The sequence below is a fragment of the Ptychodera flava genome, unplaced genomic scaffold, assembly GCF_041260155.1.
Source record: "Ptychodera flava strain L36383 unplaced genomic scaffold, AS_Pfla_20210202 Scaffold_35__1_contigs__length_1935909_pilon, whole genome shotgun sequence".
NCBI lineage: Eukaryota > Metazoa > Hemichordata > Enteropneusta > Ptychoderidae > Ptychodera > Ptychodera flava.
Genome location: NW_027248357.1, coordinates 1042219 through 1059522, shown reverse-complemented (window position 1 = coordinate 1059522; position 17304 = coordinate 1042219). Strand labels below are relative to the sequence as shown.

Sequence of the window (17304 nt, the reverse complement as noted above, 5' to 3'; positions counted from 1 at the left end):
AGCTTTTGAAGAAAGCAAATTAGTACTGAAGGACTCCATTCCCTTCAGCACAATCTGAGCCAAATATAGTCATGCTTGATTTCAAGATAGAAATAGCTACTACCGGTATATTTTAAAACATGAAATAATCTTTAACTCAGTATTTTACAGTTTTGACAAAAACATCATTTTTGTTTCTTCACTGCTGGGCTAGATCACATGCCAATGTGTGTCTTCATTCATTGGAAGGTAATTTTTGGAGAATAGGTTTAGAAATCTGCAATAACAGAAAACAATACTTCAATCATAATAGTTCCTTTGAAGTTGACAAATCTTTTATAGTGAGATGACTGATGACAGCTGCACTCATAATGGTAAGATCTCGAAATAAAAGTCTACGACACCAAATTTTCTCATCAAGTTTCTTATTTACTGACTAAGACATGGAATTGTAATAGGAGTGACAATACTTGTAATTTTGGTTATTCATCAATCTCAATCTGAGTGCAATATTGGAAAAAACCGAATTATTTTTGTTCTTTCATCCAGCCTGACCCTGCAAAGTTTATTTGTCACTATCAGTGTACGTAGTTAAAACCAGTGAGGTATAAAATGTTCCAGATATTCCGTGTAAGATTTGAGAATGATTTTAAGGCCACTGAAAAATTTGATTCTGTAAACATGGTTTTTATTGACTTAGACTTCTACATCAAATCATGTCAAATCATGGCTGAGTATCGCTTTTCACTGACTTTGCAGATGGAAAGTGACAGGCCCTGCTGGATAAAGGTAATCCTGACCTGTTTAAAAATTGCTGCAAATTCAGATTTTCCTTTTTGAATTATGATAACCTATTGTACAGTATAAATTCAAGCTGTTGTCAGAGATGTAATCTCAAAGGACAGACAAGTACAAGATCTTTCAGAAGACACAAATATACACTTCACTTTCTGTAATGCATCAGTAATACTGACACAGCATATACATAATCAACTTTTAACACGCAACATTTTATTGAATGAACAACTTAATTACAAAATAACATATTCCTGCAAACTGACCAACAAGGAACAATAGTTGTGAACAAGTATATGGTACACATCATGTAATGCTGACATACATTTGTAATACTGACATAGCTAATGCATAATAAAGTTTTGATCTATGGCATTTCAAGACAACACAGAATCAGAAGTCTGTTATAAAACAATTAAAAAAATCTTGAGTTTTTCTGAAGCAATAAAAAATCCTTAACGGAAAAGCTGCATATCTTTCATTTTCAGAAGCAAGAGAAGTCAGTACTGCAGACCTTAGGTATGTTATTCATCTCAAATATGAAAGGTTTTAAATTTCTCCTTATACTTTGCTCATGTAAACTTTCATCTACTGTTTTTCACAATCAAGAATGATAACAGGAAGACTGTCAAGCCCCCATACAGTTGTGATATTGAATATTGTAACAGATACAATGTAATTAATGCAATACTCAATGTAATAACAGTTTAATTTTACACATTCCATCATAATTTTGCAAAATCAAAGAGAGGTCATCCCTGGAAATTAACACATCAGAATAAATCAGATTACTGATATCACAGAAGAGGACATTAACCAAATATGACAAATTACTTCAAACATCAGTGTTGGCACCTTCTTTACCTTTGACAGAAGGGAGTTGAAATTCAGGGGTTAACATACAAGTGACTTTAAAATATACCTCAACATTGGAAATTCAAATGCCCCATCCCTCATTCATTGAAAACTATGGGCAAAAAGGGTCAATATTTGCAGAAGAAAGTCAGTGACAAGTTATTTTTTCAAATGATTCTTTACAAGTATATAGAGCAATAATAAATTGTACAATTTTCAGTTGACATGCAGTCTGCCTTCAAGTGCTGGTTTGAATAACACAGTTGAATACCTTCAACAACCTGATGGTACAGTCTTTACATATTTGGACTAACACTGAATGTGTACAACTTGAAAAAAAATCAAAATGTCAAACAAATCAAAGAGGAGAATATTTGAATATCCTGATTAAATTCCACAGAATTCTGAGCTCTTGATATGAAGTAAAGATTAGATGGTTTTGTGACATAATATTATCACTTATAAAATATATTATTTTAGTTGTACAATCTTCATAATCTGTGTATGCACTTGTTCATTCTAGACATATATTGCTAAACTGATCAAAACACAATGCTTCCAGTTGAACAATGTCTGAAAATACTACAAATGTTTGGGAAAATTGCATAAATGTTCACTTTTTTGCAATTAGAAACATTCGTCGGTGATAAGAGTTGAGCTATTAATTAGTTTGTAAAGTTTCACTGATCAACCAGTTTTGCTTTAGATTTTGTCATTTAAATATCAGTCATTCCATCAACTTTGTTGAACAAACTAAGCTAGATTATGTATTATTAATATCTTTAGCAAATTCTGAAGTCAAAAGTGCAAATACTCTCCTAGAGTACAATTTTGACTATTTCAATCTTTTCATGATTTATTGTACTTATTTAACCATCTGATTAAATTGATTTAAATTATCTTAAATGTACTATATACTAAAACAGGAATATTTCAAGCAATTCGCGGGGCCAGTAGTATTTGTGTTTATGACAATTTTTCACTTTATATTGCTCTTTGTCAGTCATATCAGTCATTCTACCAACTTTGGTTGAACAAAATTGTATCAAATGGTGTTAGGGACATATTTAGCAAATGATTAAGTCAAACAGAAAGTATTTCCTTTAGTTAAGAATTTTTTACCAGTTTTTAGGATAATTTTCCCTCACTCAAATATTGAGCTTATTTACATATTTTAGAGCAATGACATTAAGATCATAGAGATTCCATCCTTGACCTAAACTACATGTAGTACAAACCAAAATTTCACGCTGATAAGTGTCTCTGTTCCAATGACAAATAAGTGGATAGACAGATTGACATACAGACATAGTCTTACAAACAGACATACATACATTCATACATACATACAGACGGCAGACACTGGATAGCTTCTATCCTTATGGCCTCGGTAGCTATGGCAACTGGAAGCTCAAAACATTCCTACACAAGTATTAACAATTCTTCCATGGTGCTGATCTTACATGGCCTCTGCACCTGATGTTGATTTTTTCTGCCAGTGTTTTGGAGTTTCCCTTGGTCCTTTGGTCTTGAAAGGCCTATTTGGATAACCTAAGAACGACGATGTATTTCAGTAAGTCAACATTGTATGAACAAATTTTTATTGCCTTATTGTATTATATTATTATTGCCTCAATACATGAGTTTGTTTACCAAGAGCAGTGACAATTTGTCCTACGCCAGGAGGGCAAAGTGTCTCCTGCTGTGAGGGCACATAAACCCATGTATTAAGGCAATAATATTTTTATCACACGCCTCTTCAAAGTTAATGCTATATGACATTTAGTTACATGCAGAGCATTCTCAAACAATTTTACCATTATCAACCAGCATTATGAAAGTCAAAATAGCAGTGCACGCATGGACTATTTACATCACCGTTAAGTGTCTACCTTGACGTCGAAAACGTCAAATGGCTTCAACGAGACTGGGTAACTATGGAAACAGGTCCGTACATCGTTCATGTGGCCTGCTAACTCCCCGGATGTTCCTATTCAAATCAATGCACTGATTTGCACTCACATTGATGGATGTAATAAAAGACAATAGATGATAACTATGCATTAAGAGTTTGTGGTAGAAATCAAGACAAACCTGATGTAGCGGCAATTAACAATTATAATGGTGGTAATTTCCATTAATTTCGGTGGATTTTCAAACTTTATAATGCTAAGACTCTGCCTATATCTAGCAGCAATAGTAGCTAAAATTGTGACACAAATATCACTGAAATGCAGCACAAACATTGCAGTACTCTCCAAAATGGCATGCAAAAATACAGGGATCAGAAGTATATTTTTTTAACTTCGTTGATAATTGCACAATGAACAATTCTGCCATTGTTTCACACAGTAATATTCATTGAGTAATGGGTAAATTACAGCACAGTATATCTGCTTGTCCTGACTCACATTTATTTGAGCATTTACATGTCAGTGACAAACTGTCAGTTTTGCTAAGTATACTCCTCACAGCAATGCTATTTCTGAAATGTTTTTAGTACTGATTATTGAAGATAGAGATGGTAATATTAGAAATAAGAACAATTACCACCTTGAAGTTTTATTGACCATTGCATAGATATTATGGAACTTGAGAAACATATTGACTTACTTGAAACTTTACATCATAAACTTGGTTTACAGGGAGACGCGAATGAAATGTGCCTTTTTAAATGAATTATCAATTTTTGTAGGAAAAATATGTCCTTAAAACGTTTTTGATGCTTCTAATGCATGCGATTGAGTAAATCTGATTGAGATCTCTCATAAATTGATATAGGATGTAAGTGTATATGTGTATTTATATTTAATTGCATTATAATAGCAGTAAATTCTATTTTAAGTACAATTTATAATGATATAACACAGGAAGTTTTTTCCCCTCAAACAATGTTAGTTTCTTCAAACCTTGTTGGTATACAAAACCATTCACAACACCAAAGAAAGTTGCTCTTAATGTCTTAATCATGTAGTTAACCTCCTATGAAAATGATATTTTAATGTAATACCAAAATAAGCGTCATATGCATTTTTCATGAATTTCTGGTTTGCATTCGGTTTTTTACTACTACACATTAAAATTATGGCATGACTTTGTTGTGTGGTTCATAATTTTGAAGTTTTAGATATTGAGGAAAATTAATGACATTAGGAAATGATGTTTGTAAGGCTAAGGGGACAACTGAGTACAGTTAACACCTCAATGGGCATAATTGTGAAGGACTCCCCAGCTTATTCCTAGCTGCAAATTAATTGATATCTTGCATGCATTATCTCTATATGTATTGAAGGTACTCATTTTCTGTCAATTTTGTTTGTTATTAACCTAAATACCTTAAGCCCCGGTGCGGGGTATAAAAACCCCTAACTCATCGAAAATTCATAATGGCGCTTGAGTGACAACTGGCAACAGAAAGGTAGACCGCTCCGTGAAAATCAGCCGAAGCGATTCTCAAACGAAAATTATTGGCATACCATAAACAAAGAGTGCTTTATAAACACCTAGGCCATACAGGTATCCATAAAGTTTCACAAAGCCTTTAAAAAGTTACGACGATTAGGGGTAAAAATCGTTTATGAAACAAAGGGAAGGGCTCATAGGAAATGGTCGTTCCGTGATTCAAACAAATGTCACTCATTCAGTGACGCACAGAGGTGTAAACTGGTCAAACATTTGCTGTGCATATGAGAACAATTACGATGTAAACAAATCATGTATACGCATAGTGTTACATGTATATCGGCGTGCGCAAAGGATGAAAGCAGCGAGTTCGTGGTTGTCATAAACTATTTTACTAATAAGCATCTATGATGCAATGACATTGCAAAAGTGAACTCATTTCGGACGTGACTTAGCAAGAGGACTAGTCAGTACTGGTACAATGTATTCTTGCAAAAAGCGCGCACACTGTATTTTACAAAACTATAGGCAAGTCCATACTTTGCATTGACAATGCCATCCAAAACAAGTCATCGTTGATGACACAGTCCCCACTTGTTAATAGGTACTTTGATTACAAGTCCTCAGAGAGGATCGAGTCCTCTTCATTAATTAGGTCTGTGATAAAAATAGTTTGATACAGATAGTGCTCATTGGCCAAGAATGAGTTCCATGGTGATGAAAACATAAATCCAATGTAGATCACCATCTTAAAGGTCATTAAATGAGTCAACTAGGAATTAATCGACAAGAGGCATCATGGGCCAGTGGCTAGAGCAGTGGACTCACGATCAAAGGATGGCGAGTTCGAGCCCCGGCATGGCTGTGGTGTTGTGTCCTTGGGCAAGGCACTTTATTCCTCATTGCTTCTCCCCACCCAGGAGTGATGGGTACCTGGTAGGACAGTGGTTGTAATGTGTGTGTTTAGCTCTGCTGTGCTTATTGGCTGCACATGTGAGCTGTTGTTTGCTCCCCAGGGAGTTGAGTGGTATCATATTAGGTCCAGTGACCAGGGGTAATAATAATTGTAAAAGCGCCTTGATCACATGTACTTGTGGATATGTGCGCTATATAAGAACCCAATATTATTATTATTATTAAGATCTTGCCAAACATTTTTGCATACTATCCTAACACTAACAGATTATCACCGGTACCATATTCCATAAAATTTGATGCTGTATTTTCAACACTATGACATCAACATCTGTACCAAGTTTCATCAAATTTGATGCTATATTTTTGGATATATCACTCTACTTAGGAAAGTTCATTACAAATGCAATTAAAAATTAATAAAATGACACTGATGTCTTTTTCACTGTTAAAGCAATGTGAGCTTAACATCTGTACCAAGTTTCATGAAATATGATGCAGTATTTCTTGACATATCAGCCTAATTATGAAACTTCAATAATTGACATGATACTGCTACATGACGTGAAATACAGGTCGAACCTCGTTAGTACGAACTCGCTTATAACGAAAACCCGCTTACAACGTACACTATTCAAAGGTCCCGTTCTCCTTCTATTGTTTTCTATGTAGATCACGCTGTTTACGACGAACTTACTTTTAACGAAAACCCGTTTACAACGAACTGATTTTCAACCCGAGAACGATGGTTTTGACGCCTACAACGAACATTTGAACTTGACCGACAAAGAAATGACAGGCTGCCACACATCGACAGCGTGAAATGGAGGCAGGCTCTGATGTTCTAAAACAAAGCGTGGTACTTCCCACTAATGTGAGCGTAATTGACTATCAACACCTTGTCAAACACTCAGAGTTGGGGGAGACAAGCGATTAGCACTACGGTGTCAAACATTCACGGTAGAGAGAGAATTTTTTGCACACACGGCCAGTGAATGCACGGCTTGTGAATTTACAATAGGCTGTGAAACGGGTCTTTGATCGGCTGCTGTTTGTCGGTACAGCGGCAAAGCACACAACATGATACCGCTACTAAATGGTGATAAACATCAATATTGTTTACATTCAAGGTTCAAAATCACGGACGTAGTGGCTGGTCAGTGATTCAATAATGAACTCCATTTCGCTTTTCTATAAACGTGTGAAGTATGGACGCCAAGATTTTTAATAAATTTGGGCAGGTTTTCGTTTGAGATATCAGTTCCTATCGTGTAATCGAAATGGCAACAACTGGTACAAAGCGTCGTGCTCTGTCTCTAGATTCCAAAGTCGACATGGTCAAGGCGATCGAATCCGGTCTACGACATGGCGAAGTCTGCAGAAAGTTTGATGTCAAGCCCAGCACCTTGTCTACAATCCTGAAGAAGAGAGCCAAAATTATGAAGATGTACGAAAACAGCAAAATCGAACCAAGTCGTAAGCGTTTCCGTTTCTCAGCGGTAGATGACGTTGAACAAGCTTTGCTGAAATGGTTTTCGAATGCACGATGCATGAACATTCCTATCAGCGGGCCCATACTCCAAGCAGAAGCCGAAGATCTAGCCAAGAAAATGAATCACGCTGACTTCAAGGCCAGGAACGGGTGGTTAGAACGTTTCAAGTCGCGTCATGGTATCACATTCAAGTCCGTATGTGGCGAAGCTGCATCTGTCAGTGAAGACACGGTAACAACTTGGGTGAAGACAACACTACCGAAACTCATAGAAGGCTACGCTCCAAGAGATATTTTTAACGCTGATGAAACAGGACTTTACTATAAATTGATGTCTGGTAAGACCCTTTCTTTCAAGAACGTAATCTGCTCTAGTGGGAAGAAAAGTAAAGATCGAGTTACCGTGATGCTATGCGCCAACATGGATGGATCGGAAAAACTCACGCCACTTGTCATCGGTAGATCAAAGAAGCCCAGATGTTTTAAGAACGTTACTTCGCTCCCCGTAGATTACCAGGCAAATCGAAAGGCATGGATGGACAGCGACCTATTCTAACAATGGCTCCACCTGGTAGACCAGAAGTTTACCCGCGAGAAAAGAAAGGTCCTCCTGTTTGTAGACAACTGCCCAGCCCACCCAGCCGTCAAAACCCTGAAGTCAACCAAGGTCATCTTTCTACCGCCCATCACAACGTCAAAGCTACAGCCCATGGACCAAGGTGTAATAAGAAGTTTGAAGACATATTACCGCAAACGTGTAGTCGAGAAAATGCTGCTGTCAATTGATTCAGGGGAAGGGTTACCAGCCATCAACGTGAAAGATGCAATCGATATATTTTTTGAATTTGGAGGGCACATTTTCCAACAGTGTATAGGAATTCCCATGGGCACTAACTGTGCTCCCTTACTTGCCGACTTATTTCTGTTCTCATGCGAGGCAGAATTTATCCAGAACCTTATCAAGCAGAAAAAGATCTCTGTAGCTCGTACCTTCAACCTTACACTTAGATACATAGACGATATTATTTCATTGAATAACTCTGAATTCAGTAAATATCTCGCTATAATTTATCCTCCAGAATTGGAGATTAAAGAAACTACAGAAACGGCCTCTTCTGCTTCATATCTGGACATTTTACTTGAATTTGACTCTAATGGTCACCTTTCTACTAGGCTATATGACAAGAGAGATGATTTCAATTTTAGTATAATCAATTTTCCACACCTCATCAGTAATATTCCACTCTCACCTGCTTATGGGGTATACATTTCCCAGCTTATTCGATATGCAAGAGCATGCAGTTCATATGGTGATTTTGTAGAGAGACATGGCCATCTCTCTTACAAACTTTTAAATCAAGGTTACACCACAGCAAGACTTGTCTCTACATTCAAACGCTTTTTTGGCAGGTATCGCAAGCTGGTAGATAAATACAATATCTCTCTTCGACAAATGATCACTGATGGCATCGGTGACATTGGGCCTTAGTTAGTGACCACTACCTATCTGACTTACAGATTGATATATGGCGGGTGCCACATGTGGGGCAGGATGCGCTTACTATTTTCGAAACACCTGACATCACTTCTTGGTCTTTTGGCCAGAGGTCCATATATCTTTCTTTCATGAATTTGACTTTGTTTGTGTACCGTCTATTTACTGTCTGTTCTGTGCTGTTTTGTGTCTACGTTTACAACTATTGTCTTACAAATTTTGACCTAGTGTTATTGGATTATGGATTGGTATGATTGCGATTATTATGGTACACTCAGCTTGGCTATAAGTGAAAGACACAACGATCGCGAACTGTTTCCGTAAGGCCGAGTTTGTTCATACGTCACCCGATACAACAGTTCTAACAACGGCATCGACACCGGGACAACAGAAACCGAAGAAGAAGTGATTGATGACGAAGTAGGCTGTCTGTGGGAGAGTTTGTCTCGACGCCTTGATTTACCTGAACTGTCATTTTCAGATTTTGTTAGTGCTGATGACGACGTGAATTCATGGGAAACGCCGTCTGATGATGACATCGTAACATCGGTATTAGAACAACGGAAAGAAGACATCGATAGTGACGAAGAAGACAGTGAAAACATCGATCCTAGTGCTACACATGAAGACAAGATCCCCTCAACATCAGAAGCAATGCAATGTCTACAACAGTTACGACGCTACATGCAGTCCCGCGAAAATGTTGATTCGTCGGTATTTTCTGAACTTTCCAAAATGGAAGACGTCAAGTGAGATGTGTTCCAGCCGCCGTCAAGCCAAGATTACAGATTTTTGGAAGTGATTTGTGATCGTCTAGAACTTGATTGAAAGCTGACTCTGTATACACGTTTTTGTATTTTTCATTCCATGAATTGAAGAACATTTGAACTTAAATCCGAACTCAATTTGATTGTGCGATGCAGTATAATTTCCTCCGTGTTTGTATAGGCTATGCAGTGATCAGATCACATATCAATTTCGCAATATTTCAATGTTTGTCACTTCGATTCCCAATTTACCATTTACTGTACAGTGTATTAACAAATTATTAGTTTTTGTTCATGATTCAGTTTCTTTCTGAATCTTTTTCAGCATGGTTCTTGTGTGATTGCGAGTTAATTGAATTGAGTGAGAGACCTGGCGACTATGTGTGATTCAACAACATCCATAATGAATAGCGCCCCCAGTGTCAGTTCGGTTATAACGAACTACGGTTACAACAAATGAAATGCCCTAGTCCCAAGCAATTCGTACTAACGAGGTTCGACCTGTAGATTGAAAAGCATATGTATGAAATAGGTCAATGTCCTTGTACCAACTTTGAATGATACTGGCGGAAATATGTCTGAGTTATGGCTCTGTACATGAGAAAATCGTAACAAAATCGCCGCCACGCAGCAATATTTGATCTTACTGTTTAAAAAATCAACACGTATATGTATGACATAAGTCAATGTCCATGTACCAACTTTGAATAAAATCAGTTGAGACTTGCCAGAGTTATGGCTCTCGACATGAAAAAACCATAACAAAATTGCCACCATGTGGCCATATTGGACCATATCGTGAAACAAATCGACGTACATATGTATAACATAAGTCAATATCCTTGTAACAACTATGAATAAATTCACTTGATACATGTCTGAGTTATGGATCCGGACATGCAAAAATTGTAAAAATACCGTCAAGGACACTATGTGCTCACATTTATTTAAACCAGGAAAAACAAGAATGACAAAAGCAAATAAGGTCTCCAACTTAAGTACTGGAGGTCATCTTTAAGAACATGTATATCAACTTCTATAGCAATGGGACAAGCAGATCCTACATACATTAGCAAATGTCAACAACAAAAAATAGACAGAGAAGGCTTGATAAAAAGAAACGGTGGGAGTTGGCAAAAAAATGTAGAAGGGATCTGGTAAAAAAGTAATGCTACCTCATCAATATTCTAGACCCTACCCCCTCCTGAATATCAAATGTTCCATCCCTTGGTATTACACAACACCGGATGACAGGAAATGTATTTACAATCTTGGAAAGTTGGGGAGTTTTTAATTAATGCGATGAGTGTTATCATTCTAATGTAAACAGCACTTAAGTTAGTTACAGATAGTGAAATGCCTTCCACTGTGGGTGGTAATTATAACATCTGGAATTATTCTGGATCCAACTTTCTCATCAGTTCTTGTGTGTCTGACAGAGAAAAGTTCCAAAAAAATTGGTCCGCAATTAAAAAATTCACCTCAGCTTTGTTTTCTGGATCAAATTTTCCTACAAATTGATACCAAATGTGACAAAATTATGTTCACAGCCTTCGAAACTGTCTCATAACATATCCTGGGTTGGTGTAGATCATTTAAGGTCACAAACTGAGAAAATTACCTAAAATGTAAAAATTTGGGGGTTTGAGCAGAAAACTTATCCAATAACATCCCTTGGGACTTTATACCAAACTACAAAGCTATCAAACAAGTAATTTTGAGAACAAGTTTTCTTGACCAAAAATGACAATATTGTCTTAAAAATACAAATTTGTATATTTCAGGACACTTTCCACATATCTAACTATTGTCATCTCTGTATGTCTGTGTACCAAATATAAAAGCTGTCTGTCCAGGGGTTTTAAAAAGAAAATACTGTTTAAGTTTTGACCAAAAATGACAAAATTGATGCATGACATAGGTCAAATAATGTCCTTGTACTAAGTTTGAATAAAATTGGTGAATAAAATCAGTTGAGACGTGCCCAAGTTTTGGCTAAGGACATGAAAAAATTGTAATAAAATGGCTGCCATGCAGCCATATTGGATCATATCATGAAAAAAATTGACCTACATATGTATGACATAGGTTAATGTCCTTGTACCAACTTTGAATAAAATCGGTTGAGATATGCCTGAGTATTATGGTTCTGTACATGAAAAAATCGTAACAAAATGGCCGCACGGCAGCCATATTGGATCGTATCACATAACAAATTGACATGCATATGTATGACATTAGTCAATCTCCTTGTACCAACTTTGAATAAATTCGCTTGATACATGTCTGAGTATTATGGCTCTGTACATGAAAACATCGTAATAAAATGGCTGCCTAGCGGCCATATTGGATCGTATCACAAAACAAATCGACGTACATATGTATGACATAGGTCGATGTACTTGCATAATATAATCTATGACATTGGTCAATGTCCTTGTACCAACTTTGAATAAAATCGGTTGAAACATGTCTGAGTTATGGCTTTGTACATGAAAAAATCGTAGCAAAATGGCCGCATGGCAGCCATATTGGATTGTTTCACAAAACAAAATGACGTGCATATCTATGACATTGGTCAATGTCCTTGTACCAACTTTGAATAAAATCGGTTGAAACATGTCTGAGTTATGGCTTTGTACATGAAAAAATCGTAGCTAAATGGCCGCATGGCAGCCATATTGGATCGTTTCACAAAACAAATTGACGTGCATATCTACCGGTATGACATTGGTCAATGTCCTTGTACCAACTTTGAATAAAATCGGTTGAGATATGCTTGAGTTATGGCTCTGTACATGAAAAAATTGTAATAAAATGGCCGCCAGGCGGCCATATTGGATCGTATCACAAAACAAATCAATGTGCATATCTATGACATTGGTCAATGTCCTTGTACCAACTTTGAATAAAATCGGTTGCAACATGTCTGAGTTATGGCTCTGTACATGAAAAAATCGTAATAAAATGGCCGCCTGGCGGCCATATTGGATTGTATCACAAAACAAATCGACGTGCATCTGTATGACATATGAAGTAATCCTTGTACCAAGTTTGAATGAAATCGCTCCCTGCATCTCTGAGATATCTGCGTGAACGGACGGACGGACGCACGGACGCACACACGCACGCACACACGCACGGACATGACCAAACCTATAAGTCCCCCCGGACGGTGTCCGTGGGGACTAATAATACATTTTTGGAGGCTTTCAGTCATCCAGGTATTCACAGCATCATAAAAATTAGTTACAGATAGTGAAATCCCTTCCACTGTGGGGTGATATGACATCTGGAATTATCTTGGACCAGAATTTCTTATCAGTTCTTGTGTGTCTTACATGGAAAAGTTGCAAAATTGGTCCGCAATGAAAAAATTAACCTAAGCTTTGTTTTCTGGATCAAATTTCACTACGAACTGATACCAAATATGACAAACTTATGTTCACAGCCTTCGAAACTGTCTAACAACATATCCTGGGTTGGTATAGGTCCTTTAACCCTTTCAGCCCCAGTTCCCTGCATACAGGTCCAACTTTACCATAGAAAACAATGGATTGGGGACAAACCATGTGGTGAAAGGTACGGAAGCGTATTCGTGCCATTTTTGTAAGAAAACAAAATAAAAAAATCTCGTAATTACGAGTTTTTGATTCTCGTAATTAGGAGTTTTTGATTCTCGTAATTGCGAGTTTTTAATACGAATTTTAAAATCTTGTAATTACGAGTTTTTGATTCTCGTAATTATGAGTTGTTGATTTTCGTAATTACGAGATTTTGTTCTCCTAATTATGAGATTTTAATTCTCGACATCACCTTTCTTGTGATATTTCTGCTCAGCAAATAATATTGGGTGGGCTTCTTGGGGTTTTGTTTTATTTAACACTTCTGTTAGCGTCTATTTGTAGCCCACTTCTATCTCATTTTGATAACACGTGATGAAAGAGAACGCAACACGCTTCAAAGGGACGAGTCCTACCATGCCGGCCATTTCACCACAACAACAGTGCGACATGTTCGAAGTCAGTCAACAATCACAAACATTTCAAGAAGAAGGAACTTCATTGAGCAGTTGTCTGAGTGTTACCAAACGGAAAGGTAAGATTTGCAATAGAACAGAATTACATGAGCATACTACATCGTCGATTGTTTTCACTGCCGCCATTATCAGTGAATGTGGTGTTGTCAAGGTCACTCACAGCCACAGCTAAGCTAAGCTCGGACGGGAAGTTCTTGTCGGAAACGCGGTGTAGTTGGCCTGAATTTTCACTGAAATGTTTCTTTCTAGATTGGTCAGTTTCCTGTTATGGAAAAGAGATGCATGCCATCCAATGATCACCGATGTGGTAGCCACGAATGCGCGGGATAAGAGTAATTGACCTGTATGACCCCTACTTCAACAGCAACCCACCATGCTGTATGAACAGCTCCATGTTTGCTGTGCGCTCACATCTAAGTTGATGCAGGGCGATCTGTTTGTCCCTATCATTTGATAAGTAATAGCAGGAATTAATTAAAAGAAGTCAAGTCAACTCATGTTAAAGAGCATTGTACATTTAACCTACTAATTCTGCTTAATGTAGTTGCAAAATACTTTCATTGTATAGCTTGCCTTGCATTGTGCGTTCATGCGTGCAGTGTGCGGTGTATCGATGGGTTTGTTAATACATCATATGTTGTGATGGAATTATGTTCTAAAATGTCTTATTTTCCCATCAGTTTCAGATTGACCGGATAGTGCTCCAGAATATGGATGACGAACTTTGAGCAAATCACATGGAAACGCATTGCAATAGGCAAGACATAATTTAACAAACGTACCTGTTTGAGAATGCCAATGCCATTTGCAATCAATAGTTGACCGTTTTCTTCTTGAAAGTTTGTAAGTCGTCAATTATAGTTCAGTTTAATTTTATTTATTACAATTATTCTGTGAATAAATGCATTTTTTCAAATAGGTCGCGATGTATCAAACTTCTTGACATTCGGTGCAAGTGAGAACTGTGAATTTAATTTTGATTTGCTGATCCACTAAGTACAGAGTTTACAGATTACAGGTTGCCCTTAAATTGGCAAACTAAGCAACATTGCTGAAGTGTTTCGTTTCTATACAGGCACAGACTTCCTTAACACTATTGCAACGTTCTCATGTTAATGGCTATGCCATATCATGCCCCCAGACTGACCAAAGTTTTGTAATAATAAAGATTACGAGATTTAAAAACTCGTAATTACGAGATTTAAAAACTTGTAATTACGAGATTTAAAAACTCGTAATTACGAGATTTAAAAACTCGTAATTACGAGAATTTAAACTGGTAATTACAAGAATTAAAAACTCGTAATTATGAGAATCAAAAACTCATAATTACGAGAATTAAAAACTCGTAATTACGAGAATCAAAAACTCGTAATTACGAGATTTAAAAACTCGTAATTACGAGAATCAAAAACTCGTAATTACGAGATTTAAAAACTCGCAATTACGAGAATCAAAAACTCGTATTTACGAGAACAAGCGACCTAGCGGCCGATATAGCTCCGCTGTGTTTATGTAGAGAATAACTATTTTTGACACATGTTGATGAAGAAGGTGGAAATCTTTGATAGCTCAATGCAATGGCCAGAAAAAAGTGGCTAAAATAGCTGCAAAAATACACAATTGAAGATTTCATCATACTTTGAATATATCACATCGGATCATCCCTAAGAACATGTCAACCAAAGCTATCTGATGAGTAGTTTTTGAGAATAAAATTTTCTGACCAAAAATGGCAACATTTGCCCCCAAAAACAACTATTGCAGATTTCATCATAATTTCAAAAGATCAAAGTTAGTTCATCTGTAGGAACCTGCATATCGAATTTCAAAGCTATCAGACCAGTACTTTTCGAGAAACACATTTTTTGACCAAAAATGGAAAAAATTGCCCCAATTGCAAAAATATGAAATTGCAGATTTCCTCATTTATTTCAATAAATATCATTTAGATCATCTATTGGAACCTGTATACCAAATTTCAAAGCTATCAGATGAGTAGTTTTGGAAATACACATTTTTTGACCAAAAATGGCAAAAATTGCCCCAAAAATACAAAATTACAGATTTCATCAGAAATTCAATATATGTTACTCAGTTGATCTATAGAAACCTGTATACCAAATTCCAAAGCTATCAGACCAGTACTTTTAGAGAACACATTTTTTGACCAAAAGTGGAAAAAATTTTCCCAAAAATTCAAAATTGCAGATTTCATCATAATTTCAATAAATATCATTTAGTTCATCTATACAAACCTGTATACCAAATTTCAAAGCTATCAGATGAGTAGTTTGGAAATACACATTTTTTGACCAAAAATGGCAAATATTGCCCCAAAAATACAAAATTACAGATTTCATCAGAAATTCAATATATTTTACTTAGTTCATCTATAGAAACCTGTACACCAAATTTCAAAAGTATCAGACCAGTACTTTTTGAGAAATACATTTTTTGACCAAAAATGGCAAAAATTGCCTTAAAAATGTAAATTTGCATATTTCTGCACAATTTGAACAAATCTGAAATAGATCATCCCTAGGGACATATGTACCAAATATCAAAGCTATCTGACAGGTAGTTTTGAAGAAGAAGATTTTTAAAGATTTTTTTACCAAAAATGACAAAAATTGCCTTAAAAATACAAATATGCAAATTTCACCACGATTTGAACAAATCTGACTGAAGTCACCCTAAGTAAACTGCATATCAAATTTCAAAGCAATCGGACAAGCGGTTTCAGAGAAGAAGATTTTTTTACCAAAAACAGTAAAAAATGCCCCAAAAATACAAATATGCAAATTTCACCACGATTTGAATAAACTTAAGTAAGGTCACCCCAAGTGAACTGCATATAAAATTTCAAAGCAATTGGACTTGCGGTTACAGAGGAGAAGGCAATTGTTGACGGACGACGACGACGGATGACGACGACGGAAAATCAACCTATTTGATAAGCTCCGCGTCGCTGACAGCGGAGCTAATTAAAAAGTCGTAATTACGAGAATTATCTTGTCATGAGAATCCATAGTCTGTCATTGTCATTGCGAATGAATGAATAATAGGTCAAAAACTACAGTCAACAAATCACAAATTTCTAAAATCTCAAAATTATGAGGTTTTCAAATTGCCAGAATGTTTGCATAATGATGATTTTGTAATTTCAATGTTTATGGAATCATGTGAAAATTTAACTATCACTGTGTTATTTCAACTCATCGTCTATTTTGAGATTTCCTTTTCACTTCTACTTGATAACACCTGTGATAAAAATAAAATTTTTACGCTTTTATTTGCCATTTTCAATCATTTCTTGGGTTCTTGAAATGAGTTGCACTTCAATTCAGTCATTCATCTAGATCATAATCAATGTTTGTGTACTGTTCTTTTACATTAGGAGGAAGCAATGCAAAGACACGGATTGTTAAACATTCTTTACTTTATCTGTCTCAATACAAACTTTGATTGTGCAAATCTTTGTTAGCAAATAATACTAATCTTGAAGTTTGGAAATCTGTCCGACTTCCTCGTTCACTGCTGTTTTGGATATGTCTTTTTCACA

General features: G+C 36.3%; 1 protein-coding gene across 1 annotated transcript in view; it reads right to left on the bottom strand.

Moving 5' to 3' along the window:
- Window positions 1-645: 645 nt before the first annotated feature.
- LOC139127731 (HMG box-containing protein 4-like) overlaps window positions 646-17304 on the bottom strand; it is an 84697-nt gene continuing 68038 nt past the window's right edge. The window contains exon 7 of the mRNA XM_070693621.1: window positions 646-3180. Coding sequence (XP_070549722.1) covers window positions 3089-3180 — 92 coding nt within the window. The 3' untranslated portion in view covers window positions 646-3088. The remainder of the gene's footprint in view (window positions 3181-17304) is intronic.